We start from the raw sequence: 27,682 nt of genomic DNA, 5'->3' as shown, positions 1-27,682 counted from the left end.
CTGCCTGCAACCTGCACCTGCTATACTCTATTGTGTCCATCTTTGGGATCCACCTTTCTTCTGCCCTGTTACTTTGAGTGGACACCTCCTTCCCAGCCCCTAACAATGTGACTGCTTGGCTAGAAAGGACTGACATGCCCCTGGTGGGGTCCCTCAGTCATGGCACAAATTGGGCTAAGGTGCCAAGTCATGCTACATATCACTCCTTCATTAGGAAAGAATGACACTAATTATACTCACATTTGTCTTACGTTATTTACTAATTCTAGGATGCAAAGTCAGAACAAGAGCTCTAACTGCTGCACCTGACAAACACTGTTGCAGCACACATCTGTACTCTTCAACAAAACCTGATTCAAAAAAACAGAAAAAGGGAAGATGTAGGAGATTGGTCAGGGTGGTGGGAGAAGCAATAGGAAAACGTGCAAATCTTCTTGAAAGGTCAGAAGGTTTTGCAAAGCTTTGGGGAAGAATAAGCTGAAGGCAGCTGTTCTCTTACCCTGAGGCAAAGAGCGAGGAGTAGGTACCAGGGAATGTAGGGGAATTTATCTAAATAGGCTTGTTTGCTTATATTGTCCAGAAAGTGACCTTTAATCATCCACATGTGAGACTGCTCCCTGCAAGGGGGGACGACAATGTTAATTACCAATAGACTGTATTTGCTCCAGGCTTTCAGCATGTCTGTACTGAATAAAAGCAAGCAGTGCCAGCTTATCGAGACTGTTCACTCTGCAGGCGGTCCCCTAGCACTCTTTCACTGCATGCCTGAGTACTCCTTTCATCCATCACTGGGCCACAGTCTGAGGGACACGCTCAGCAGGATAAAAGAATAAAACTTGAGTATTTCATGCATGAGAAATAATATGCACAAAGATGAGGAGACATAAATAATGTTGGGGGGAATCTGAACAAAACAATTTAACTACAGCAAATTTGCTGAAACAAATCAGTAAGGTCAGAGTGGTAATACACAAGAGTCTTGCCAAGACCAGTCACTCTGGCTTCTGCATAAAAGACAAAGACAGGAGAGGTTAAAAGTTGAAATAGCTATTTGAAAATGAATGAACTAGTCCCAGTGAAGGTATTGAAGGGTGGATAAAAGTTGCTACATTGTGAGAAAAACTGTTACATAGAATTGTCTGATCTAGGGTAAGGACAATGCAGAATACACTGGGAAGATAAAAAATTAAGTTTTTTTTTTTGTTTGTTTTTTTGGTCCAAACCAAAACAGGAAAACAATCTTAGGGACATATGATGTACAAAGAAAAAAAGAAAAGAAAATGGGAAAATAATAACTTCAAATATCATAGGAAAAATTTCTAACAATATGCTCTACAAGGTGTTCAGGTTTAGGCCTCAATTTATCCCAATCACTTTATGATAGGCACTGTAATCCAATACGACATTCAATTAGGCATGAAATATCCAATTTATACATCTAATAGGAAGACACACAGTCTTGCACTTTTGAAGAAACTTCAAGTGCTCAGAAATTATCCACTGTATTGGCCTTTTGCTTTCTTTTTGTCTCCTTTCATGCTACTTGACTTTTTACAAGTTCACTTCTGGATAGCAGTTCTACCAAAAAGGTTCTGAGATACGGAGAGTGATGGATGGGACAGAAAAAAATGAAACAAAAATTCAAATCTACAAGAGCAATTCTATGTATTTAAAACACAGGAATAAACAGGGAACCTTGTCATGATTTATCTTCGGGCAACATTTTGGTATAACCACATATAATTTAACAACACAGTATACACCATTAAATACTAAACAATACAAAAATCCCACAATTATACATTTTAACAAGAACATAACTATAATGACATATACTCAAAACAAACCCAAGAAAACAGTGTTCCTTAATTTGGTCAGAAATCTCTATTGTTGGAGAAAAAACTGAAAATAAAGTTCTTATTGATAGTGAAGACAATACAGTTCAGTCTTGAATCTTCATATTGGTGACAACATTGTCCCTTGATCTCAAATAGTTTTTGAAATTAGGCTTTTAAATTTTTATATTTTCATACTCAAAGATCTGAAACATCTTATTAAAATTTCTTAATTTCTTCTATTTTCTTAATATATCTAAAATAATAAGAGCAAAGGATTGATAAAAATTTTATATTCACAATGCAGCTTTTAAAATCTCATGTTCTCATTTGTTTTAAATTCTCAACTTAGCAGTCTCCATACTGTTATCCTGCTCTTTTCCCCTGGAATCCTAAAAAGGACCCTGAGATATAAAGCTTGTAATTAAATCTCTTATTTAGAGAATGTCTTGAATAGTTATCAGTTTAGATTTTATTTTTCTCTGTTGACTCTCCTAGATATTTCTTATAAAAATGTAGGAAGGAATCATTTTGCTAAAATTAATTCCTTTATTAGATAAAGGATTAAACCTCTCCATACTTAAAACGAGAAAACAATGTTCCTTTCATAAGCATAATCAAGTTTCTTAAAATTTGGCTGTAAGATTTTAGAACAGGCTTATCTCATTTAGTATTGGAGATATGTCATGTTCTCACAGATAGAAGCACTAACCAAATAGGTGCTTTTCAGTCATTATAATTTCCTGGCATAGTATATGTTATGTATGATCAACATATAATTAACATACAATTAGAAGTTACCACCTGATGCCTTTATATTCTCTGCCTTCTTCAGAACTTGTCTAATAGAGGAGTTTGCTAGGCCTAGAACATAACCCACCCAGACCTACCTGATGTTTACCATATAAAATCTGTATTTTTAATAGCCAGGTATACTTTAATCTTCAAAGTAGTTCCTTGTTTGATTATGCAGGCTATTTTCTATGAAGCAGACTATAATCAGAAAACAATGTCAGTGGCAAAAATATCTCCACAGGGCAAACAAAACAAACCTCTTGGTAACTGCCTCTCAAACTGGCCATAGCAGTGTGGTGAAACACTCACTGGCAAAAACAAACAAACAAACAAAAAACCCACAGGGCTCACTGTAGAGTTTGACATGTCACTTCTAACAAATATATTAAATGATGCTTTAATAGTTTGGAAAAAATGTTTTGACACAATGTGCTTAGAAATTCCTATTTGACAATACATCTACTGAGCAAAAATGCTATCATCTGAGTGAAGTGTCAATTTGTAGTAGTTATATATATTCATAGTATTCTTTATCAGGCTGTAATGTACTATATTAGTTACACTCTATGACTTAATTCTAAGGATTAGTAAGTGCTTGATAAAAACTGAAAAATTGTAGAGCTTTGTTCAGTTCCAGCTAGAGACAAACTTAAGACTACAGATTGTGTTAGAGAAAGCACAACTCTTACAAAATAGCTCTAAAATAATAGGTGCTTTCTGATTTTCCATATTCATTTTAAGTTTAGTTACCAAATTTCATAAAGCAATTGGTCATTAAGTCATAATTTTCACTAGTTTGAGCTAATCCCAAAATTAAAATCTGGTAAACAATCTAATATCAAAATATCAAATTCTTAAATATACCCCCAAAAAGGTTTTGGAAACTGTTAACCATTAAGATTATCTTATATATAATCAAAGTACTAATTAAATGAGAAGATTCTCTTGAATGTCACAGCATAGAATTCCTTTTAACACAATATCGCTCCACTATTTGTAATTTTTCAAATACAATGTATCTTAAATATTAAATTTATGAAAACTTAAAAGCAACAGACTTCCATATAGATGAGATATACAATAACAATTTTGATATTCCTTTAAGCTGTTTAAAAGTGACGCTAACTATAACCAAAAAAAAAGTCTATTTAACGTAAGAGATTTTGGATAAAAACCAGGAAGTTTCTTAATGATCCTGAACCAGATAATAAAATGTTAAGGATGCTGAAGAAGGTTAAAATCCACACAGGTTTCAAGAACAGAAGTCATCCATCTTTAAATATTAGACATTCGCTGGCCAGAAGACAAAAGTAAGACTTTAGGATATATTGTGGGTCTTTGGAGCTCACATTCTAATATGTTGGCACAAAATAAAAATAGGTCACAAAACCTATGGGTATTTTCAAGTTCAGTGTTTCAGAAATATATAATCATTGAACCAATTACAAAATAATATATGGCTTATATTTACTTTGTCAGTTTATGTAATAGAAAAAAAATATTTGTTCTGTGGTGACTATTTATTTTGGTGACAGTTTCATTTTCCTCTTCACGTTTTCGGTGACTCTTTTCCATTAGCATCATCAACCAGGTCTCTCAGGCGAGATAAATGGTGCAAAGCCCTTCATCAAAAAGTATAAAACACATTATAAACCAAGTATTAAGAACTAAATAGCCAATGCAGATAGCAAAAAAAAAAAAAAAAAAAAAAAAAAGATGGTGATTATGGTGATTACTTTATTCAAAACTGGTAAGAGTTATTCCTTATCAAACCTTGAGATCTGAATAACTGAGGGTTAAAATAATTTATCTAAAGTTCTATAAACACTTACTTTAAAAATTATACTATTTGACATTAACCTTTTTAAGATAATCTCCCAAGTGGCCTAACAAGAAACAATAGGTATCATTTGTATCACTTAACAAAAACACTTTTTTCAAGTAATTTTTATTACAGCTCTGTGAAATGATACCTTTTCTTTAGGTATCCTGCATATATTAGTTAAGAAGTAAAACACAGAAATAACTTTTAACATTTACATTTCAAGATAGCTTTTTTTTAAATAACATTTAAGGATTAGTTACAAATCTAAACAAAACTCATTTTTATTGAGTGTGGGGGAAGCTGCTGACTACTCCAGTAAGTCTGTATAAAGAAAATAAAATTAAATTAAAAAAATAAAAGTTGTGCAATAACTTCCAGTGTTAGTAATTTCCATTTATGGTGAGTTTGGAAAGGTAATGACTACAAAAGTCTATTCTATAGTCTCTTATACACAGTAATTGTTCAATAAATGTATAATAAACTACATGTTCAACTTTACCCAGGACAAGGAGAGGGAAGGAAACTAGTAGTATTAATTACTGCATATATATCTATTTCTCTGTACTATACACTTCTTGGACACTTTTACTCAAATGTAATAAGAAGACTCTCAATTTTCCCACCTTTTTTGGCAACCTCAGTTAATTTTTGAGATTCTCACCTTCATTGACTAAGTAACAATAATTCAACCCAAAGTTACTAAGCAATGAGAGGTAAAATAACTCAAATTTTACAAGACTCAGCTGGGCATGGTGGCTCACGCCTGTAATCCCAGCATTCTGGCAGGCTGAGGCAGGTGGATCACCTGAGGTCAGGAGTTCAAGATCAGCCTGGGCAAAACCCCATCTCTACTAAAAATACAAAAATTAGACAGGTTGTGGTGGCACGCGCCTGTAATACCAGCTCCAATAAGTCTTCCTAGAGAGCAGATATTCCTCATTGAAGAATATAAGAAAACTGAGTATTTAAGGGAGTAAACAAAGGCCAGACTAAGAGCTTAGAGTATGCTATGGCTAATGAAAAATATCTTAAAACTGGTTAGCCACCCAAATTATTAAAAACAAAAACTGTTATTTGAGGAACGTAAAGAGACATAATAGGACTTTTACCTTAGGAAAGGCCATTAAAGCCTACAAAGTATAATCAGTAACTTTTAAAATATTTTAGAAATATTTTAGAAATTTTGAAATACATTTGAAATATCTGAAGTATGAAAAGATGACCACATACCTAAACCGGAATATTTTGCAGCCTGGAAAAAGGAATTCTGAGACTGAACTAAATTTAAAGTGTCCTTAAAACAGTTAATCTACAGAATGAAAGTAACTTTTGTTAAGTCTAAGCTTACTTCATTACAGTACAAACATCTTTCTGATAATACTTTTGAAATGTAAAGACAAATTAAGACTGCTCAGTTAATCCAACAGGATTAATAACTAAAGGCCATCTAACAAAATGTAAACTTTCTCTAAAAATGAAACTCCATATACAGGTAAGACTACTGATTGTTTATAGTAGAAAAAAAAAGTTACTATTAAAAAAAATTTGACCAAATGGTAAAAGCACTTACAGATCAATATTGATTTTTGTGGTGATTTAATAACTTGTAATCCAGCGTTTTTTCACCAAGAAAAACATCTAGGGTATGTACATTAACTCAGAAAACATATTTAGGTCTGTGACAAGTTTAGTATCAATGCTATAAAGAGCAATGGAAAATTTACGGTCATTCACCTCAAATTTTAAAGCAAAATGAAGTCTTCATACTAGATGATCAACTGAGGCCCTGCACTTAGTCTCAATGAGTAATTCGCCACTATCATTAATGAGAGGAGTGTTTAAAATGCAGACTTTCAAATCAGACTGCCTGCTTTGAATCCCACTTCTTACCAGCTATGTATCAGTGGGCAAGGTACTTTACTACTGCATGCCTTTTCTCTAATCTGTATTATGAAGATAATAATAGTATTTGCCTCATAGGGTTGTGATGATCACATGAATTATATTCAATAGCACTTAGAATACTGACATTTGCTAGTTATTACTATTATTCACTGAATTCTACTAGGTATGGAACATTATACCCCAGTACTATGGCAAGCTACAAACAAGGGTGCATTATTTATACCCTGAAAATAATGAATTAAGTAGAGAGAAAGAAGTTATCATGCATGATATATTTTGACCATGAAAACTATATATGTATTTATGACAATTAGATTCATAAGTTTACATGTCTAATGTTTTATTTTTCTAGCAGTTCATTTGATCACAGAAGACTAAGCAAATTCTCTAAGTACAAAAGGTAGCTTGCCAAGGGATATGGTGTTATTAGAGTAGAAACTTTTAATCTCAGTATTTCCTAAGCAAAGCATTCCATCTTCTGAGGACACTTCATAGTCATACAACAAACTCCAAAATAAATACCCTTCTCTTCTGTCAATATCATGACTATAGAAACAACTTGTATTTTTCTCCATTTTATTATTTAAGACAATGTGACTAAAAAAATTAGAACTATTTTTATATCCAGGTCATTATACCTACTTTAGATTTCTGTAGTAATGTTCCAAATAATGATCCATTTATTATTATATTTATTCTGGAGAGAATATATGAAAACACATTTCATAACAAGTTACTGTTATAGGATACTCACACAAATACTACCATAAATTGTTGCTATTTATACTCAAAATGAGTGATTCATATCCATTGTATTTTAGGGCTCTAAGGCTATCTCATTAGGTCCTTAGAACATTTAGAATAGGAGAAAGCACAAGTTTAAAAGAAAACTGTTTTTCAGTGTGATTAAATAGTATGCTCCAAGAGGCTTAAACATGCCTAGCAGTGCTACTCTTAAAACTACTTATTTCTACCCTGTAACTTTGATTTGAGTCAAAGGAATGGCTAAGATGAATTTGTATCCTTATTAACAAAGAATACTTACTTCTGAAGTGACCTAGTAATAGGAATCATACTTTCTTTCAACTGTAATTTAGAGAAATCATCTTCTGAAGCCTACAATTAAAAACACCAAATATAACAAAATATTAAAAATATAAGTATAAAACTAAATGCTATTTAAAATGTGATTAAAACATTAAAAAGTATTTTCTACATTTCCAAATAATTCTAGCAAATAATTTTCAAGAGAGCATTAAATAGTTGTATGTTCCATTTATTGTAAAAACACTACAACAGCCATTTTTCAACTGTCCTAAAGTATACTTCTACATATACATCCATTAAAAATCAAGTCTTGGCTTAAAATTATGACTTCACTGAACAGGCTTATATCTCAATGATGTTTAAAATGAGAGGGGAAAGGATAGATTACACTCTACATATTAACATTATGATTATTAGAATGTAAGGACAGAAATTAAGAAACACAACTCAAATGTGCAAGCTGTGGAGGTTCTCAAAAGCTGATCAACTCATTTGTAATGAAAACTAAATTTCATAAATCTACTGAATAACAATAAAACAATGACAATAAAAAGAGCCATCATTTATTGAACATTTACCACGTACCAAGCACTACAGTAAGTACTTTATACAGTTTGTCTCAATTTATCTTCTCAACAACCTCACTGTACAGAAAAGGAAATTGACACATGAAATAAGCCCAGCACAGAAATAGAGATACTGAATAATAATCTCACTTATATGTAGAATCCGGGTGTGGGGACAAGGAGTTGCAGAGATGTTTGTCAACGAAAACAACATTTCAGTTAGGCAAGAAGATTAAATTCAAGAGATCTATTGTACAACATGGTGACTAAAATTAATAAAATGTCATATACTTGAAAATTACTAACAGAGTAGATTTTACATGTTCTCCACAAAAGTATGAGAGGTAAGTAGCTTCCCTAGTGATTCCATGATGTTTCAAAACATCATGTTGTACACCAAATATATATATATAATTTGTCAATTAAAAATAAATAATTTTTTAAATAGGAAACTGAAACTAGAGAGGTTAAATAATTTGCACAAATACTGCACTTGCTAGTAAGTGACAGAATTTACAATCATATTTGGGAAAACAGAAACCCTTATGTTCTTAAACACTACACTTTTGTGGGAAAAAAGTTTATCATATAGAATGGCAGTCCAAAACAGAATGAAATTTTCAAATTCCCAGAAAATACACAAATTGAAAAAATAAAAAGGCCCTAAAGTAAAACTTGATATAATTGTATTTATAACAGCCAATAAACACATGGTAACAAAATTAAATTTCAAATGACAAAGGAGTGTGGAGAAATCTAACACTGAAAAAGTTTTCGGCTGGGCGTGGTGGCTCATGCCTGTAATCCCAGCACTTTGGGAGGCCGAGGCGGGCAGATCACAAGGTCAGGAGATCGAGACCATCCTGGCCATGGTGAAACACTGTCTCTACTAAAAATATAAAAATTAGCCGGGCATGGTGGTGTCTGCCTCTAGTCCTGGCTACTCGGGAGGCTGAGGCAGGAAAATTGCTTGAACCCGGGAGGCGGAGGCTGCAGTGAGCCAAGATCGTGCCACTGCACTCCAGCCTGGCGCCTGGCGACAGAGCAAGACTCTGTCTCAAAAAAAAAAAAAAAAAAAAAGAAAAGAAAAAGTTTTCTAGGCCTCCCCAAATATAACTACCAGAAGATGGGTCATATAGATTAATTTTGTAGATCATTAAAAAACAACTCTTACAGCCCTTTCATACTATAGTTGTAACATCATCATAACTAAGATGTTGGATTTATAACCATAAGTTAAATAGAAAAATCTATTTAGAGACAAACACCTATAGAAATCAAACAGAATTAAATGTGAGCAAATTACTTCCTAAAAAAAAGAAGACTACTGCCACTTACAACATGTGTTATATCACATACTTACTAACATAAAACTATGTCTATAAAAAGATGTAAAAATCTTATACAAATTCACAAATCTCAATTCATGAATTATATTTGTTCTTACTTGTTTAATCTCTTCTTTTGGCTCTGTGGTCTTATTTTGATTAAAACTTTCTTGTACTGCTTGAAGATTAAATAACATTTGTTTCAGGGCTTCAACAGGACCATGATGTTTGCCTCCAGAAAGAGTACAACTCTAAGGTTAAAATAGACGATAGTATAAAGTTAATCAACCAAACTCAGGGGAAGAAGAGTTTTATTTTGCATTATTTTCCCATAATAGAAAATTAATGTAAAAATCCAAACAATACATGTCAATAAAGTATTTTAAAAAATCAAAATTGTAATTCACCACTTCCCCATCCCCAGGCCCCAGGTGAAGTTACTTAGAGACAATCATGATTAACAGTTTAGCATATCCTTTCTAGTCATTGCTCTTTTAAAATAAATAGCACAAATTTATATTAATGACAAATTCATTTAGCACATGTAAAATCACAAATTTTTAGAACTGAAAAGGTCTTCAGAGGACAGATAAACCAACATGTTCTTTCCAGTTTGTCAGGGACTAGAATTTCAAATATAGCAACCTCTGCACACTTTCAAATATGTTTTCATGTACAGAATGCTAGCTTTTCACCCCTTCATGGCACATACATTCCTTCTACCTCAATAACACTCATAGCTTGATTACCGCTGACCTTATTTGTGTTCAAAGGATGCAACAGTACTTAAGATACATAAGGTGGTCAGGATTCTTTTAAGATAATAAGTGAGGGATACTTAAAATTTCTTTTTAAAAGTCTTACCAGTCTATTATTTTACATCTTTCAAATGAGTTTCTGTGCCCTAATAACTTATCTACCAAGTAGCAAATAGGCCTCTACAGATGTCTGTAATTTAACATATTTCAGCATAGACTGTGCACCATAAGTACGACTTAAACTTCAATTCTATAGAAAGTTGTTGATTAGCATAAGGTACTCCAGGTAAGCAGTATGGCTAAAAAGATTTTAAAGACATTTCCATAGTTATATGAACAGGATATAAGAAACAGGGAGTGAAAAGGTAAAATGCTATAGCCATTGTGGAAAACAGGACAGGAATTCCGTAAGAAATTAAACACAGAATTACTGAATGATCCTACAATTTCCCTTCTAGGTATATATCCAAAAGAAGTGAAAGCAGGGACTCGGGTAGATATTTGTATACCCATATTTACAGAAAATTATTCACAATAGCCAAAAGATGGACACAACCCAAGAGTTCAACAACGGATGAATGAATAAACAAAATGTAGTACATACATACAATGGAATATTATTCAGTCTAAAAACTAAAGGAAATTTTGACTAATGCTATAACATAGATGATCTTTAAAGATAATATGCTAACCAGAGTAAGCCGGTCACAAACAAGGTACATATATAACGATTCTTCTTCCACAAGGTTCCTACAGTAACAACTCCATAGGGGCAGAAAGTGAAAAGCTATTTGTCAGGGGCTGAGGAGGGGGAAATAGGGAGTTAGAGTTTAATGAGTACAAAGTTTCAGTTTGAGAAGATAAAAAAGTTTGGAAAATGGACTATAGTGGTAGCTACACACAAAGTGAAGGTGCTTAATGCCACAGAACTACACACTTAAAAATGATTAAAATGGTAAATTTTAAATTTTATGTTATGTATAGTTTACCATAACAAACTAAAAACATTTTAAAAAGAAAAAAAAAAAAGGGTAAAAGGATCCAGTTAGGCATATACTCCTACACCCTTGGAGATAGTATCCGAAGTATAATCTCCAAATAATCGGCATCCAGCCACTATTTTATTTTAGAACTTCGGCTGCTTAGGCCAACCATAATAGTTATAAAAGGCTGCCTCTGGAATTTATGTCTGAGTTGAGTGACTTTTCATGCAAAGCAGTGGTCAGAGTATCAAAGAAGACAGAAAACTAGAAAACATATAAACTGTGTCAATGTTAATGAATGTTTTAAAAAATATTGTAAAACCTCCTAATAAATGTCTCTGGGTACATCTCTGAATATCTCCAACTCTTAGAACCTTAGTGACATTTCATACATTCAAAAAAAATGATTTCAACCAAACAGAACATGAGGAGAGCCCAATATATAGTCATCCCTAGTTTCTTGGGAGACTGTTTCCAGGACCCTGTGTGAATATCAAAATAAATCACAAGCCAAGATACTATATCCAGCAAAGCTTTCCCTCAGAAATGAAAGAGAAATAAACTTTCTTACATAACCAAAACCAACAGAATTCACCACTACTAGACGAGACTTACAAGAAATTCTCAGGGGAATTCTACATCTGGAAGCAAAAAGATGATAATAACCATCATGAAAACACATGGAAATATAAAACTTACTGGTAGAGCAGATACGCAAAGGAAAAAGAAAAGAATCAAACACTACTACAGAAAACTACCAAACCATAATGATAAACAATATGAGGGGAAGAAAGAACATACAAACAACCAGAGTACAGTAAACAAAATGACAGGAATGCATCCTCACCTATCAATATTAACCTTAAATGTGAACAAATTGAATTCCCTACTTAAAATTTGAGATGAACTTCCTGAATGGATAAAAATAACATTGTTCAACTATATGTTGCCTACAAAGAAACTCCATTCACCTTTGATGATACACACAGACTTAAAGTGAATGGATGGAGAAAGATACTCCATACAAGTGGCAACCAAAAGCAAGGTGGAGTGACTTTACTTATATGAGACAAATCAGACTAAGTCAACAACTGTAGAAAGAGACAAAGAAGGTTGTTATTATGGTTTAAGATTTCATATTACGACTTACCTTTAAGAAATAATCACTTGTTGAATATAAATTAGTATTATTCGCTATGGACCTTTTTTTTTTTTAACTCCTGAACTCAAATAATCCTCCAACCCTGGCCATCCAAAGTGCTGGTATTACAGGTGTGAGCCACAACACACAGCCAGACACAGTAAAACAGTATGAAGATTCCTCAAAAAATTAAATATAAAATAGAACTACCATATGATCCAGCAATCCAACTACTGGGTATATATCCAAAGGAAATGAAATCAATATGTCAAAGAAATATCTGCACATCCATGTTCACTGCATTATTCACAACAGTCAAAATGTAGACTCAACATAAGTATCCATCAACAGATAGAAGGGTAAAGAAAATGTAACACGTATATACAACAGTATATTATTCAGTCTTCAAAAAGAAAGAAATCCTGTCATGTGTGACAAAATGTATGATTCTGCAGGACATTATGTTAGGTAAAATTAACTAGGTGCAGAAAGATAAATATCATAGTTCTCACTTATATGGGAAAGCTTACTAGCTGATCTCACAGAAGTGGAGAGTAAAATAGTGGTTCCTGGAGACTGGGAAAGGTAGGAGGGAGGTAAAGAATAGGGAGAGAGAAAGTCCTAAACACTAGGACTTATTTCTCCTATCTAGCTATAATTTTTTTATATATTAAAATTATGTACAATTTTAATATATAAAAAATTTCTGTTAGTTTATTGTAGATTCTTTTGGATTTTGCATATACACCATCATGTCTTCTAATAATAATAATTTTATTTATTTCCAATTTCTGTTATTTTTTTCTTTCATCTTTTTTCTTTCTTTCCAATTCTTTCCCTTCAGAAATGAAAGAGAAATAAACTTTCTTATTTCTACTATCTAGCTACAATTTTTTATATATTAAAATTTTATATAATTATATAACTTTTATATATTAAAAATAAATTATAAATTGTTATATATTAAAAATTATATAAAAATTATCTTATACAGCCGGGCGCAGTGGCTCACGCCTGTAATCCCAGCACTTTGGGAGGCCGAGGCGGGTGGATCACGAGGTCAAGAGATCGAGACCATCCTGGTCAACATGGTGAAACCCCGTCTCTACTAAAAACTACAAAAAATTAGCTGGGCATGGTGGCGCGTGCCTGTAATCCCAGCTACTCAGGAGGCTGAGGCAGGAGAATTGCCTGAACCCAGGAGGCAGAGGTTGCGGTGAGCCGAGATCGCGCCATTGCACTCCAGCCTGGGTAACAAGAGCGAAACTCAGTCTCAAAAAAAAAAAAAAAAAAAAAAAAAAAAAAATTACCTTATATTTAAAAAATTTTATATATAAAATTATAGCTAGATAGGAGAAATAAGTCCTAGTGTTCTAAAGCAATATCAGCTGACTATAACCAACAATAAATTATCATTTATTTCCAAATACCTTAAAGACAGGATTTTAAATGTTCCCAACACAAAGAAATGATAACTATTTGAGATGACGGATATGCAAATTACTCCAATTTGATCACTATATATTCATGGTTTATCACATCACCATGTATCCCATAGACATGTATGGTTATTATGTGTTAATTTAAAAATTTAAAATATTATAAAAAATAATATGATCAATAATTCTGAGAGGAATGATGTGTATTTGAGGAGATGATTTGAGTCTTTTTTTGCTTTAAATTATCTAAGTAACTTAAGAATATCTACATATTATTCATAAATCTTTTAATAAGTTTTAAAACTTTTAATTTCACCCACCTGATTATCATTTAGAAAGTCTTCAAGAACTCCTTTAGCACTCTTTGCCCTTGAAGTTTGTTGAGGACCATCATCAGAGTTAACAGGAACAGGAGATTTGCTAAAGAGGAATTAAAGGATGCAAGATAGCAATTAAGTTCCCAATTTCTAAAAAGTAAACAGTATACAATTTAAGAATTCTCATTTATGTACAAGTAGGTACCAAGAAATAATCATCATGGATGTGATTAATATTAATGTTGTATGGTAATTCCCTCATCTTCTCCCTAAACTGATACCAGAATCCAACCCCTTATCCCTCTGCTTCTCTCTTCAAGCTTTGAGAAAACACTATGAAGAAACTGAAGATATTAGTATTCAGCTAAATAAGCCCTGAACTACAGACTATGCTCCAAAAGCTCACCTTGTTTGAAATAAAGAGTACATTTTTCCAATTAACATTGTTACCAGATAATAACCAAAAACCCCACAAACTCATAAAAGTTTTAACTAGAATGGTAGTTACAACTCCTACTTGAAGCAACAGAACAGACTTCGCCTTTATAACTGGTATTAACATAAAGGACAGATTATTCTGAGAAAAGAATTCTGAAATTAACATTCCTGCATGCAATCTTAGTCCCATTCACTGTATGACCTTAGGTAATTTATCTGAATTTCAGTTTCAACAATTGTCATCCCATCTATCTCATAGACACATTGCATAAACTAACTGAATTAATTTTCTATGTACCTAATACATTTAATAGATAATAAATACCCATTTATTTCCTCATATTCAAGGGGCAGTAGAGGAAAGGGTATCTCCAGCAAAAACAAGAATGTCCCCAGAATCAAATTCTATTAAGTCACAAAAATGAATTCAATCTATTTCTCTCTTATTCATATATTACTATAAGGTGTGTAATTCAAGAACTCAGATATCTAAGAATCTTTTTTTAACATTTACACAATGCTAATGTTTTTATTTAACAAGTATGCTTCTTTATTGACATATTTGATTTCTAATTTACAAGCCCTTTCATACTATCAGGTACTCCTTTCCCCCATTCTTTGCCAATACTTTGTATATCCACTGTCCGTTATTAAAAAACATTTACCAGATTGTTAAAGATGGGTGGAGGGTACATAGGGGTTCATTACACTATTTTTCAACTTTTGTAATTTATGTTAGCTTTTCCATAATAAAAAGTTTTTTTAGAAAAAGCAATGATCTGGTTGTGGTTTTGCTCTACCACTTAGAATACTGCCTTGAGTACTTTCTATTCAATTTTGTTTTTGATGACAGGTTTACAATAATTTGTCAATCTCAAACTGAGATCTATTCCTTGTCAGCAATTCATCACTAGTTTTATCTACAAATATACCCATCACAATATAAATTCAGTCTTCCAAAAGTGAATTATTATATGTAAGGTACTGAGCCAATCTATTGATAATATTAATCATACAAGCTAGAAGTTACATTATCAAATTATAAAATATATTAATTGCATTCAAAAAATTTAAGCACCTCTGATACTACTTGCTTGCCCATTTTGGTTCCAATTAAAAGAAAAGTATTGCAGCTATGATACTTTATTAACACACAAAACAAGTGATAAAATAAGCAACTAGGAAACAAGAAAAATAAGACAAGTATTACGTGAACTTGTTAACAACTCAAGTTTAAATATATATGTTGTTGAAACAACTGGAGAAATGAAGCTAAAAGGAGAAAATAAAATATTCTAGATAATCATCACCACTACTAAAATTTATGAGTGCTCATCTTAGTTCAGAAACTTCATATTCATTTTCTGTTGAAAATAATCTTTACAACAACCCTGAAGCAGACATTATTTCTCCATCTTTAAAGTTTAGAGAAGTCAAGTAAATTGTACAAAGCCATACAGCAAGAAAGTGGCAGAGGTAGGCTTCTAAATTAGAATTATAGTCAATCTCTACATTCTGAAAAGAGACAATCAACTGAGAATAAAAAACGAATCTAGGAACTGATAGACTCTGTCTATAACAAAACGAAAGTGTAGACAACTAAAGATAATAAATTATCAGAGCCTAAGGCATGATATGGGGTTAGCAATAATGTATTTCTGGTAAAAAACAAACAAAAAAAGTATCATCATTTAAGGAAAACAACTAAAAGGGAAAGTAAAATGTAAATAAGAAATTTATAACTCTATTATATGGAGAGGAAAAACTTAAAGTTAGAAGAAAATAACACAAATTTTATACTACTCTGCAAAATGATTTTTTCTGGTTTTAATTCCTCATATTAAGATGCTTATCAATACTTTATAATGAAACAAAATGAACATGTAACAAAGACAGATGTTATATAACATACCTAAGGTTATGAAACATTACACCATCTTGTGGTAATAATGAAAAATGCAATGGTAATAATGAAAAATGCAATTTAAAGCAAATAACACAAAGCTATGTTCCATGGAATTACAATATTATTACCATTCATTTAAATATAAATCAGATATTCATGACATTTTTCACTTGGAAAACTAAATAGTTTTTCCATTGTCACTTACTTACAAAGTAACAGGAATGTTTTCCCATGATCTTTCTGCTTCAAGTTTATCTAATGAGCAAGGACTGTCATCCTGTTTCATAGACTTTGGTAATTCTTTAGTACACTGCTCTAGATTTCTCTTGGCCTTCAAGATAAGCAATTCAATTTTGTCACCTAATTTTAAAAGATGACTATTAGTCCTTGAAGAAAAAAGTTAATACAAAGCATAACAAAATCTCACAAACAAGTCAAAATTCTGATAATCTGGAATGTATATTCATCTATAACAGCAAATTAAGATGTGACATTTCAAGCAAAGAAAAAAGTGGGAGAAAAGACATTTGAAGATTATAAGCATTCTAAAAAGATTAAATAAAAACAAAACATAAAAGCTCCCAGATATTACCTCAACTTTACAGCACTTCTTTTGGTTTAAAAAAAGAATAAAACTGTAAGCTATAAACAAAGTATTACCACTGAACGGCTGTGTGGATTGTCCTGGGAGAAGCGGATTCTCACATTGACACTGGCTATGTTCAAAATCACATTTGTATTCATTAACTAATTCTTTATCATCACTCAAGGAATTTGAAAACTTTGAGGGTTCAAAAGAATATTCAAAATCTAATTTATTAACAAGCTGAGAAGTTCCTTGTGCCTGATGACTACGTCTAAGGGGACACTGATCATCTTTAAATATTTTATAAACCCTTTGACTATTTGCATCAGGTAGCAAATCTTGATTGTGGAGCCAGACAGGGTATTTGAAATCAGGTATACTGGTTATCCCTGAAACATTAAGGTCAGATTTCTGGCTAGTGAGCCATCTTGGATAATTCTTTTCAAGACTGTGTTCTGAACTGTCCTGGAAAGACGATTTCTTGCAATTATTAGTCCTATTGATAAGTTTTGGGTTTTTCAGCCTACCAAATTGCTTTCCATTTATATTTGTGCATACAGCAGGAGTAACTAAGTTATCTTTGTCCATGGGAGTGGAGGGTCCTTGAAAATTTGGATTCTTTTCAGTGTCCAATGAACCCAGTCTTCCATGGCATTTCTTGTTTTTCTTCCTCGTTCGGTGACTTGGTCCAACATAAGTAAAAGAAAATGATCCATCTGCTGGGAGTCTTAATAGATCATCAGTTGTTAGGCTCATAGAGTCTATGTCATTAGTAGTCTGTCTTTTATAGGATATGAAGTTTGAGTGCTTTTTGCGATCAAGGTTTTCAAAAGCTGAAAAACAAAGAACAGTTCTGTTTATTATATACAAATATTTTACAATATCCAACAGTAAATGAGAATTAAGAATTTGAGTCATTTTTCTGCTTTCCCCTTATCCTCACTAAAGCTTTAAAAGCATAAAAGGCATAGGTTGATAAAATAGGATGTGCTTTCTTTCTCACATGATTTTTCAATGTGTTACTTAATTTCTACATGTTTCTCTCCAACCTCCTGAATTTTCCTGTTCTCTAATTTATTGTTTCTTCAACTTTTTTTCATCTAGACCTAACTGATACACAAATACAATCACAGTAACATTGGTCACTCAATACTGACTGCAGCATAGAAAAAATATGCTATTAAACTAGGTGGAAAAATAACTTGCTCTATCACATACAAACCCTTCAGTGGCATGGATTACAGAGAGGACAGCTGTTCTAATTCCCTTCTTCTGGAATATATTGACCACATCTAAGTGCAGAATACAAACTTCTTCCATTCTAGGATCATTCTGTAAGTGTTCAGTAAAGTAGTAATTGACTTATTAACAACTGCATTTTCCAAACTTGTCTTCAAGGAAGCTTTATTATGGACAAACTCTTAACATCTTGTGAATATTACTGTTCCAAACAGAATTATATAATCATTTTACAAAAACACCCAGATCCCAATACTATAATAGTTATTTTTACTCCAAAATAACAAAAATAATGTCAAGCTGTACAATACCACAGTACATCTATCAAATGCTTCAAAACATCTGAACATAAATAAAACATAAAGAACAAAAGCATACCATTGTTTGGTTTGTAACTATAGTTGAATTGTGGCGTATTAGTAAAACCCTCATCAATGTTAATTTTTCCAGTGCTTGCACCAGGGTACATTTGGCTTAAATCAAAATCATCAATATAAGCCTGTAGAGCTTGAGAAGCAGATCTGTAGAGCTTATCTTTATAGTGAAAAGAGCCATCAGAATTAGAGGAATTACTACCACTCAGGCTGCAACTTGCCAGCAGCGAAGATACTGAAGATTCCCGAGAACAAAGTCTATGTTTTGTGTTTGATTTTGCCATGGCTTCTTCAAAGTGGATTATTTCTATTCATTTCCCTTAAAAATAACTGTAATAAAAAAACAAAATGTTAAGGTGCCATTAAAAATAGTGACCATATACAAACAAAATTACTAAATATTTCAACCTTTATAATTTTCTTTAAAGAATAAAAGCTATTATCTATAACAGACACTCCTTGTTAGGAATTGTAGATTTTTTGTTGCCTTTATTATTGTGAATTCCTTAATCAATGATTTAGAAAACATTTTCTGAGTACCTACTATGTGCCTAGAAGTATGTATACAAAAGTTATCTGAGAATATACATGGAAAATACCAAGGAAAGAGTACTTACTTTTTAAAAAGTCCTAAAAACTACTTATGAACAGTCTTTTCAATCCTGGTGATATATTCTATGACATCACAATACCTAAAATTCCCCTATACATAACAGTTTTCAAATCATAAGCCTACCACCATGTGCCGCAGATAATAGTATTCAACAAAATTTTTAAAGCCATCAAATGAAGTATTCAAAACAAGAAGTCACAATGGAGAATATTCACTTTCAATGTTATAAACACTAGTATATTTTCAACATTTAAATCCATAAATAAACTGCAGGTCTTATGCAGGAAAATGAGCTAGCAATATGTACTTTTCCTAAAATAGTTAATAATCATTTCCTGACCTTGGTTTTTGGTACCACCCTCCGTATTTTCAATTCTTACATTAAATAGATTCAGTTCACTTCTTTTAAAGGAAGCATAAATAATGTGAAAATCAACTCAATGTATTGTTCTTACTGTTTTTACATTATTGAGAGAATCCCTGTCCACCTCAGTACAGTAGTAGGATGTATATTTGAAAAACCTAAGAAATAACAGAATAAATCGGCATTCAGTCCATGATATGACATTCTTTTTAAAATTAAATCAATAGATTTCCTATACTAAAAAAGGATTAATTTTGATGACTTAACAATGCTATGATGTTATAATGTTTAATTTTTGGCTACAATTTTAGAAATATTTAAGTTATAAAAACTTTTAATGTAATCTTAGTAACTGTTAAAATTTGGCTTTAAAATATCCAGTTTTCTAATTAAATAAGAGACAGAGTAAAACGTCATCCTACCACAGCGTTAGAGCATGCAATGGCCATTATAAGAGATGTGACCTTGGTCAGTGCAAATGGCAGAACATAAGGTAACAGTTATTTAGCCTCATTGATTTCTCTGAATGCTGACATACTGGCATATCTCTGACGAATGGCTAAACTAAGCCAGCTTTACACTTTCCATATCCCTTTTTTTTAAAGAAGTTTAAATTCACTCAGGTAAATGTATTTGGATAAGCCTGGCCAAAGGTTTTCTCTCCTTGAATGCATAACAGACTACTGATTTTATTTTACAAAACCTTAAAAGAGAAAGCGGTTGTATTGGTCTCCTTAAGTGGTGATACCATTTACTAGATATTTCAACTCAAAGGACGGACAAAAAGAAAATGTAGAATTTACGTTTTATTATGGAAAGTTTTCAAACTTTTCCCCCCAAAAAAAGAATGCAAAAGTAGAATTGTTCAATAAACCCCTATGCACTCAACAACCTGCTTCCAACAATCACTGAACATACCCCAATCGTGGCTGAAGTGGGGAGAAGTGGGTGAAGGTACGGTATTGTAGATTATTTATCTTTATTATTGTGAATTCCTTCATCAATGATTTAGAAAACATTTCTGAGTATCTATTATGGTATGGTACCCACCCACTTCCCCCTACTTCAGCCACAGGATTATTTTGAACCCCACATATCTCATACAAATTCCATTTATCTTACCATTTCCTCCGTATAGGCTTCAGTTCGAATCTCCAAAAGAAAATTCATCACGCAGAAGAACAGAATGTTAAACTTACTGACAAGAAATTTCAACTACCTTTGATTCAAAAACAGAACGTTCAGTGTTAAATGGCCAATGGGAATATCACACAGGAAATTAAAACAACTCTTGGAAATAGCTCTGTGACTGCTAAGTTAGGAAAGGGAATGTTTGTTCATCCGGCAGCATAACGCCAGGAACCCACGGACCCTGCACTGCGCATCTTTCCCCTACCCAGGGCGCGGTGGGTTCCAACGTCTCCAGCCACATCCAGGAGACACCCTCTCTTTAGAGTTCCACCAGCCGTTAGTTACAGACGGAGACAAGGTCTTCAATGAGATGCTTTTGACTCGGAAACCATTTATTCAGCAGCCAGGGCGACCGCCGCAATGGACGGACGGAGAAGTGTTCGAAGGCGACCGCCCCAGAGCGCAAGCCCCTACCGGTCGCCACCTCAGGTCCCCAGATGGCCCTATCAGGCCCCTTCGCGGCGTCCCGGGACCCTTCCTCGCCCAAGGGGCACTTCCCCTACAGTGTTCTTCTTCCACATAGATTCCACACGCGACCTCCCTCAGGAGATGTCTCCTTCTCTTTCCTCGCCACCCCCACTTCGCCTCTTCTCGGCTGTCACAGTATGGGACACCCCTCGAAAAGATACCCTCCTTTCCGGCCTAACTCATCCCTAATGCCCCAAAATTTAAAAAAAAGAAAGAAAGAAAAAAGAAAACGCACACTTCCACAGCTCTCCGCCGCAAGCCCAGGCCTGTTACCCGAAGCGAGACACCACAAAGCATCCCCAACGCAGACACCTCCCCGCCTCAGGCTCGGCTCACTCGTAGCTTCCTCCGCCGTCACCGCGCAGCTCGACGCCCGCGCTCGCTTTCAAACCGCCCCAACATGGCGCCGGCCTGCGGTGCGCATGCGCGGCAGTGGTGCCCCGGGCGCGGGGCGCAAACAGAGGCGTGGAAGCGGCAGGGTCACTGAAGAGGATGCTGTGGGGCGTTATGTCGCGACCCCTGCTGGGAGGTGCAGTTTCTCCCCCTTTCTGGGGCTGGGAGGAGCGGATCTGGGCTGCGACCTAGTCGCTGCCCCCCAAGCTCTCCAAACCTCCGCTACAGCTATTCTCGGCCAGTTTGCTTCGGCCGGCCCCGGGGTTTGCGGGAGGGGACTAGGTGAGGAGGGAGACTTCAGGGCGCTGGCGGCGGTCGTTCCGGTCGCTGAGAGCCCCACAGCTCCAGTCCTTCCAAGTGAGCTCAGCCTCCCCACTTTCAGAGCATCCCCTCCCAAAAATAAGACACCATCTCAGCTAATAGGCAGCTCCCCTCACCGCTTCTTTCGCTCACTCTTCAGCGCCTCTCCTATCGCACCCCGGAGCCTCTCACACACAAAGCAGATGGGAGATCGGAGAGCAGATTTTGGCCAGGGATGGGATTTAACAAACTCCTTGGAAGCCTTGATTCCCGGGGAAGAATGGCAGTGACCCAGCATGGACTGGGCACCCAGTCAGGCAGCCCAGAAAGAGGGACATTATACAAACAGATGTAAAGACCTACTAACAACAGGTGTGAACGTATCTACAAAGCTGGAAAGAATCCAGTTTCAACCAAGTGGTGTATCAGAAAAAGAGGCCATCCAATGTTGGTTTATGTTTATTTTCCACTGACCCTATCCTTGACCATGTACATCTAAATATGTTCCAGCTCATGCGACGTTCCGTCACCAGGTAATACAACTGTTTGTGCTTTCTTCTTTTTACCCTTTGTAGCCTACTAAATTTTACCTTACTTTTTCTCTTACCAAATGAAAAAGTCCAGAAGCTATAAGGTTCAGTTTAGTGGTTCAATTAAACACAGGTCTATGTGGCAGTAATAGTTAATGATTTGAAAATAAGACATACCCTGCTAGTGGTACGTTCCAATAATCTTCAAAGTCTCTAGATCTATTAATATCAAGTAGGTTTCTAAAAGGAAATCAAGAACGGTGTTTTATATGCTAATACAAGAACTGGTCCGGGATTAAACAAGGATCGTTAATGACATGAGCTTAAAAAGTTAGATTTTTGTATCCATGTTTCACCTAAATGTCTTTTTAAACTGATTTTCTTCAAAACCATTTCTTAAAAATTATTTTTATAAACAGTATTTTTTAAAGTTTTTCACACTGTCTTTTTCTTTCATCTTGGTACATATATATAGCAAATGTTTCCTAATGAAGACAGTATAGATAAAAGACATTGAGAAAGATATAAAGGAAATTATCAAATATATTTACCTAATTCATGGATCAAAATAATTCTACTTCTGCCTTGTTTCCTCACAGGTTAAGAGATATGGAGATTTCCACAAGGATTTGGAAGGGATCCCCAAAAGTTACTAAAATTCTGGATTAGCTCTGTCAGGAAAAGTAAAGAAACTAGGACTCTGCTAGGAAAGAGAAGGAGGTTATAATAATGGTTTACTAAAACTTTTCAAATATAGAGGCTCTCAAGTACTTGTTGTGCCTTGCTGGAGAATTAAATAAGAGAAAATAGATCTACGATCCAACCTGAAGAGTTTTAGGTGAGAGGTAAGGAAGAAATGTTCCAATAATTAAACTTTAATAAAGTTTGTTTAAGTGCTAAGGAGGCAGGTCTTTGGAGAGTTTTTTAAATGATGGATTTACATGTGTCCATTTTGTAAAGAGAAACTAACCATTTTGTTATCCCAGTATAGGACTTCACACTGTTTCAAGCATTTTTACATATATTAATTCAATCCTTATAATAATTCAGTGAGATAGATATTGTTATCCTCATTCTATAGATTTAGAAATTGAAGTTCAAAGGTTAAGCAATTTACTCAAAATAATATAGCTGGTACTAAGTGACAAAGTCAGCATTTGAACCCTGCTCTGTGTTTTCACCTTACCTGCCAGCTTCCCCTAACCGAAAGCAGGATAATGAGCAAAGGACCAGTGAGACTACAGCTTCCTGAACTCATTCACAGAAGAAATAGTATCTAATATCTTTCCCGACTGTTGCTACACTTACAACAGTGCTTGTCTCAGTCCTTTTGGGCTGTTATAAGAAATTACCAAAGACTGAATGACTTGTAAACAGTAAATTTAATTCTCACAGTTCTGGATCCTGGAAGTCTGAGATCTGGGTGGCATTATGGTTTGGTTCTGGTGAGGGCCCACTTCTAGTTACAGACTGCTGACTTCTGGCAGTGTCCTCACATGGCAGAAGGGGCCAGTGAGCTCCCTGGGGTCCCTTTTGTGAGGCCACTAATCCTATTCACAAGGGCTTTGCCCTCATGACCTAATCATCTCCTGATATCACCTTGGGAGTTAGGATTTCAACATATGAATTTTAGAGAGACATAAACATTCAGTCCATTGCAGTTTCTAAATTCAAGTAGAGTTCAGTCAATGTGTTTAAATTGAGTTGATTTAAACTTGATCCTATCTGAGGAGGTGGCAGTTAAGCAAAGATACCTATGAAACAGTCAGTCATGTGAACACATTGGAGAAGAAGGTGACAAGCAGAAGAAACAGCAAGTACAAAGAACCTGAGGTAGGAAATTGCTTGATTGTATTTGAGGAACAGCCAGGAGATCAAATGATTGGAGCTAGGTGAACAAGAAGAAGACTGGTAGGAGGTATATTTGAAGAGGAAGCCAGGGGTCAGATCACTTAGTGCCACTGCTACTCACTTTAAAAAGATTAATCCTTAAGAAAACATAACCAACAGATCGTGATGCTTCATAAGAGAAAGGAAGCATGATTAATCTGTTAGAAATTAGAATTATTTATTGAATAACTATCATCCAGGCACTGGGGTAGAACCTTAAGCATATCATCTCATATAATGCTCACACTAATTCTACAAGGTAGATATTATCCTAATTTTGTACCTTGAGAAAAATGGAACACCAGAAATATTAAGTAACATGCTTCACACAATTAATAGGTGGCAGAGACAAAATATGACCCAGGTTTCTGATTCCACAGTCTAGATTTTTCTACTGTACCACAGTTTCTCATTTGAAAGACTGTAAGGAGAGAGGGGTTCATGCATACATGCATTCAGCAAATAATTATTCATTTATATGTGACAGGCACTATAGAAATAATATTAAAATGTAAGATAGCACTTAAGTTTTTATATGATTATACTCTAATCAGTTGTTTTTAAAACTTTGCAGATAGATGGACTATAAGGCAATTGCCCAACAAACGGCCCAAGAAGTTTTAGGCTATAATCAAGATACATCAGGCTGGAAAGTGGTTAAAACTTCAGTAAGAAAATAAATTAAATTATGTTTTCATAGTTTGTTTTTAAATAAGAAAAAATTCATTGTAAAGACTTTTATTTAAAAAAAAAATTCTGTGCCAGGTGCAGTGGGGTGCACTTATAGTACCAGCTACTCAGGAGGCTGAGACAGGAGGACCACTGGAGGCCAGGAGTTTGAGGCTGTCATGCACTATGATTGCGCCTGTCAATAGCCACTACTCTCCAGACTGGGCAACATAGTGTGGCTCTATTCTGAAAAATATATATACATAGTTTTAAATTTATTTTTTTACAAACCAGAAAAAAAATCTTTTTTAATTTGTGTTAGTTTTTCATTTTCGTTTTAATGCATTTGACAGCTAATTATTTGTGGATTTTTATTCCCCTTTGAGAAAAAGATAACTGTTTCCAGTAAGCCTTCTAGAAAATTCCATGGAAATCTGTGAGTACAATTTTCTATTTATAATTACTGTTTTAACTTCAATGGCATTGTATCTGGAATTTCAGTGCTGCTTTATTAGCTATAATAAATTATTTTATAGTAATAAATAGAAATTATTAAGTCACTAGGTTGAAAAAAATGTGATATTAGTAAAATATAGCAATTAGATACCATCCAATCTTCTATTTCCAAATCTGATGACAATCAGATAAAAAAAAAATCCCTTCTAATTACTAATTCACTAAAACAGGAAATTTCTACTTCAAGAAATAATTACTATAAAAGCAGATTGGTATTTTCTTGCTAACAATATATTTTATGGAGTTTAAAACCCTTCACCTGTCCATTAAATGAACCACTAAAAAGTAAAGTTTATTTCTTCATTTTATTTTGTTTTTTTTGAGACAGGGTCTGGCTCTGTCACTAGGCTGGAGTGCAGTGGCGTAATCTCAGCTCACTGCAACCTCTCCCTCCTGGGCTCAAGCAGTCCTTCCACCTCTGCTTCCTGAGTAGCTGGGACTACAGGCACACACCACCATGGCCAACTATTTTTGTATGTTTTTGTAGAGATGGGATTGCGCAGGCTGGTCTCAAACTCCTAGGCTCAAGCAATCTGCCTGTCTTGGCTTCCCAAAGTGCTGGAATTACAGGCATGTGCCACTGTGTCTGGCCTACTTCCTCATTTTAAATAAAATATGCATTTTTTTCTATATACTGCTTTTAAATAGTTTTAAAGATCATATTATTTCAAATTACAAGTACACTAAGGGAAAGTATGTTGACTTTTTTTAGTTTTATTTTTCAGAGTTCGTTTATTGCTCCAAGGCCATCAGATCATCATAAATTTCATTCAATTCCTTTCGGAGTCCATCACAGGTCTCTTACCAGACATTCCCCAGCACCAGCCCAGAGCCTGGTAGCCCCATTGGGTATAGACCCAGAATAACAATAACTGCAATCTGGCTCTCAGGAAGTCCCATTCCTAGAGAAAGGGGGAGGGCACCACGTCAAGGGATCACCCCATGGGACTAGACAATCTGAACAACAGGCTTTTAAGTTCCAAAGCATTCCACTGGAATAGCCTACTCAAATAAAAAGAAAAAAGTAATTCTGGTAATCTGACAAAACAGGTTCTATAACACCTCTTAAAACATACCAGGTCCCCAGAAATGGATCCAAACCAAGAAAAAATCTGTGAATTGCCATATAAAAAATTCAGAATGTTGATTATTAAGCTACTCAAGGAGATACCAGAGAAAGATGAAAACCAACTTAAAGATTTTTTTTATTGTACTTTAGGTTCTGGGGTACATGTGCAGATCATGCAGGATTGTTGCATAGGTACACACGTGGCAATGTGGTTTGCTGCCTCCATCACCCTGTCACCTACATCTGGCATTTCTGTCCATGTTATCCCTTCCCAATCTCCCCACTCCACCAGTGTCCCTCCCTTGTTCCCCCCCAACAGACCCCAGTGTGTGATGCTCCCCTCCCTGTGTCCATGGGTTCTCATTGTTCAATACCCGCCAATGAGTGAGAACATGCAGTGCTTGATTTTCTGTTCTTGTGTCAATTTGCTGAGAATGATGGCTTCCAGATTTATCCATATCCCTACAAAGGACACAAACTCACAGTTTTTTATGGCTGCATAATATTCCATGGTGTATATGTGCCACATTTTCCTTGTCCAGTCTATCATTGGTGGGCGTTTGGGTTGGTTCCAGGTCTTTCCTATTGTAAACAGTGCCACGTGTGTCTTTATAGTAAAAAAATTTATAATCATTTGGGTATATACCCAGTAGTGGGGTTGCTGGATCAAATGGAATTTCTATTTCTAGATCCTTGAGGAAGCGCCACACTGTCTTCCACAATGGTTGAACTAGTTTACACTCCCACTAACAGTGTAAAACTGTCGCTGTTTCTGTACATCCTCTCCAGCATTTGTTGTCTCCAGATTTTTTAATGATCGCCATTCTAACTGGTGTGAGCTGATATCTCAGTGTGGTTATGATTTGCATATCCCCAATAATCAGTGATGATGAGCATTTTTTCATATGTTTCTTGGCCTCATATATGTCTTCTTTTAAAAAGTGTTTGTTTGGATGGGTTTGTTGTTTTTTTCTTGTAAATCTGTTTTAGTTCTTTGGAGATTCTGGATATTAGCCCTTTGTCAGATGGGTAGATTGCAAACATTTTTTCCCATTCCGTTGGTTGCTACTTCACTCTAATGATGGTTTCTTTTGCTGTACAGAAGCTCTGGAGTTTAATTAGGTCCCATTTGTCTATTTTGGCTTTTGTTGCCAATGCTTTTGGTGTTAGTCATGAAGTTCTTGCCTATGCCTATGT

The 27,682-nt window shown here is 34.6% G+C and overlaps 2 protein-coding genes across 4 annotated transcripts in view; one reads left to right on the top strand and one right to left on the bottom strand.

Moving 5' to 3' along the window:
• Positions 1 to 1,222: 1,222 nt before the first annotated feature.
• CUNH18orf54 (chromosome unknown C18orf54 homolog) lies at positions 1,223 to 21,511 on the bottom strand. Of its 2 annotated transcripts, XM_032293563.1 has the most exons (10): positions 21,354 to 21,511; positions 20,582 to 20,678; positions 18,487 to 18,812; positions 16,944 to 17,702; positions 16,493 to 16,643; positions 13,943 to 14,042; positions 9,421 to 9,552; positions 7,406 to 7,476; positions 7,003 to 7,057; positions 4,077 to 4,252 (listed from the first exon to the last, which is right to left on the bottom strand). In XM_032293563.1, exons 3-10 carry the CDS (start codon positions 18,764 to 18,766, stop codon positions 4,214 to 4,216), a joined length of 1,587 nt encoding a protein of 528 aa, XP_032149454.1. In that variant the 5' UTR covers positions 18,767 to 18,812; positions 20,582 to 20,678; positions 21,354 to 21,511; the 3' UTR covers positions 4,077 to 4,213. The 2 variants fall into 2 exon arrangements, with proteins under 2 accessions (XP_032149455.1, XP_032149454.1); XM_032293564.1 differs by lacking the exon at positions 7,003 to 7,057 and having other exon boundaries at positions 1,223 to 4,252.
• Positions 21,512 to 23,099: 1,588 nt separating this feature from the next.
• STARD6 (StAR related lipid transfer domain containing 6) overlaps positions 23,100 to 27,682 on the top strand; it is a 38,263-nt gene continuing 33,680 nt past the window's right edge. Inside the window, exons 1-3 of one of the 2 annotated variants that reach the window (XM_032293565.1) lie at positions 23,100 to 23,186; positions 24,806 to 24,899; positions 25,254 to 25,336. In XM_032293565.1, the coding sequence (XP_032149456.1) occupies positions 24,810 to 24,899; positions 25,254 to 25,336 (173 nt within the window). In that variant the 5' untranslated portion in view covers positions 23,100 to 23,186; positions 24,806 to 24,809. Of the gene's footprint in view, positions 23,187 to 24,662; positions 24,900 to 25,253; positions 25,337 to 27,682 lie in introns of those variants that run through there. The other variant, XM_032293566.1, reaches the window with a different exon arrangement.

The sequence above is a fragment of the Sapajus apella genome, unplaced genomic scaffold (assembly GCF_009761245.1).
Source record: "Sapajus apella isolate SASKATOON/1434 unplaced genomic scaffold, GSC_monkey_1.0 scaffold30, whole genome shotgun sequence".
Lineage (NCBI taxonomy): Eukaryota > Metazoa > Chordata > Mammalia > Primates > Cebidae > Sapajus > Sapajus apella.
This window is presented reverse-complemented; position numbering and strand designations above follow the sequence as displayed.

Excerpts from the sequence above, each read along its gene's own strand:
- CUNH18orf54 (XM_032293563.1), bottom strand. The coding sequence starts at position 18,766 with ATGGCAAAATCAAACACAAAACATAGACTTTGTTCTCGGGAATCTTCA. Across the intron at positions 16,644-16,943 it reads ATCCACACAGCCGTTCAGTG|GTGACAAAATTGAATTGCTT; the intron begins GTAATACTTTGT and ends TTTTAAAATTAG. Across the intron at positions 4,253-7,002 it reads CATTACTACAGAAATCTAAA|GGCTTTGCACCATTTATCTC; the intron begins GTAGGTATAATG and ends TTTTTGATGAAG.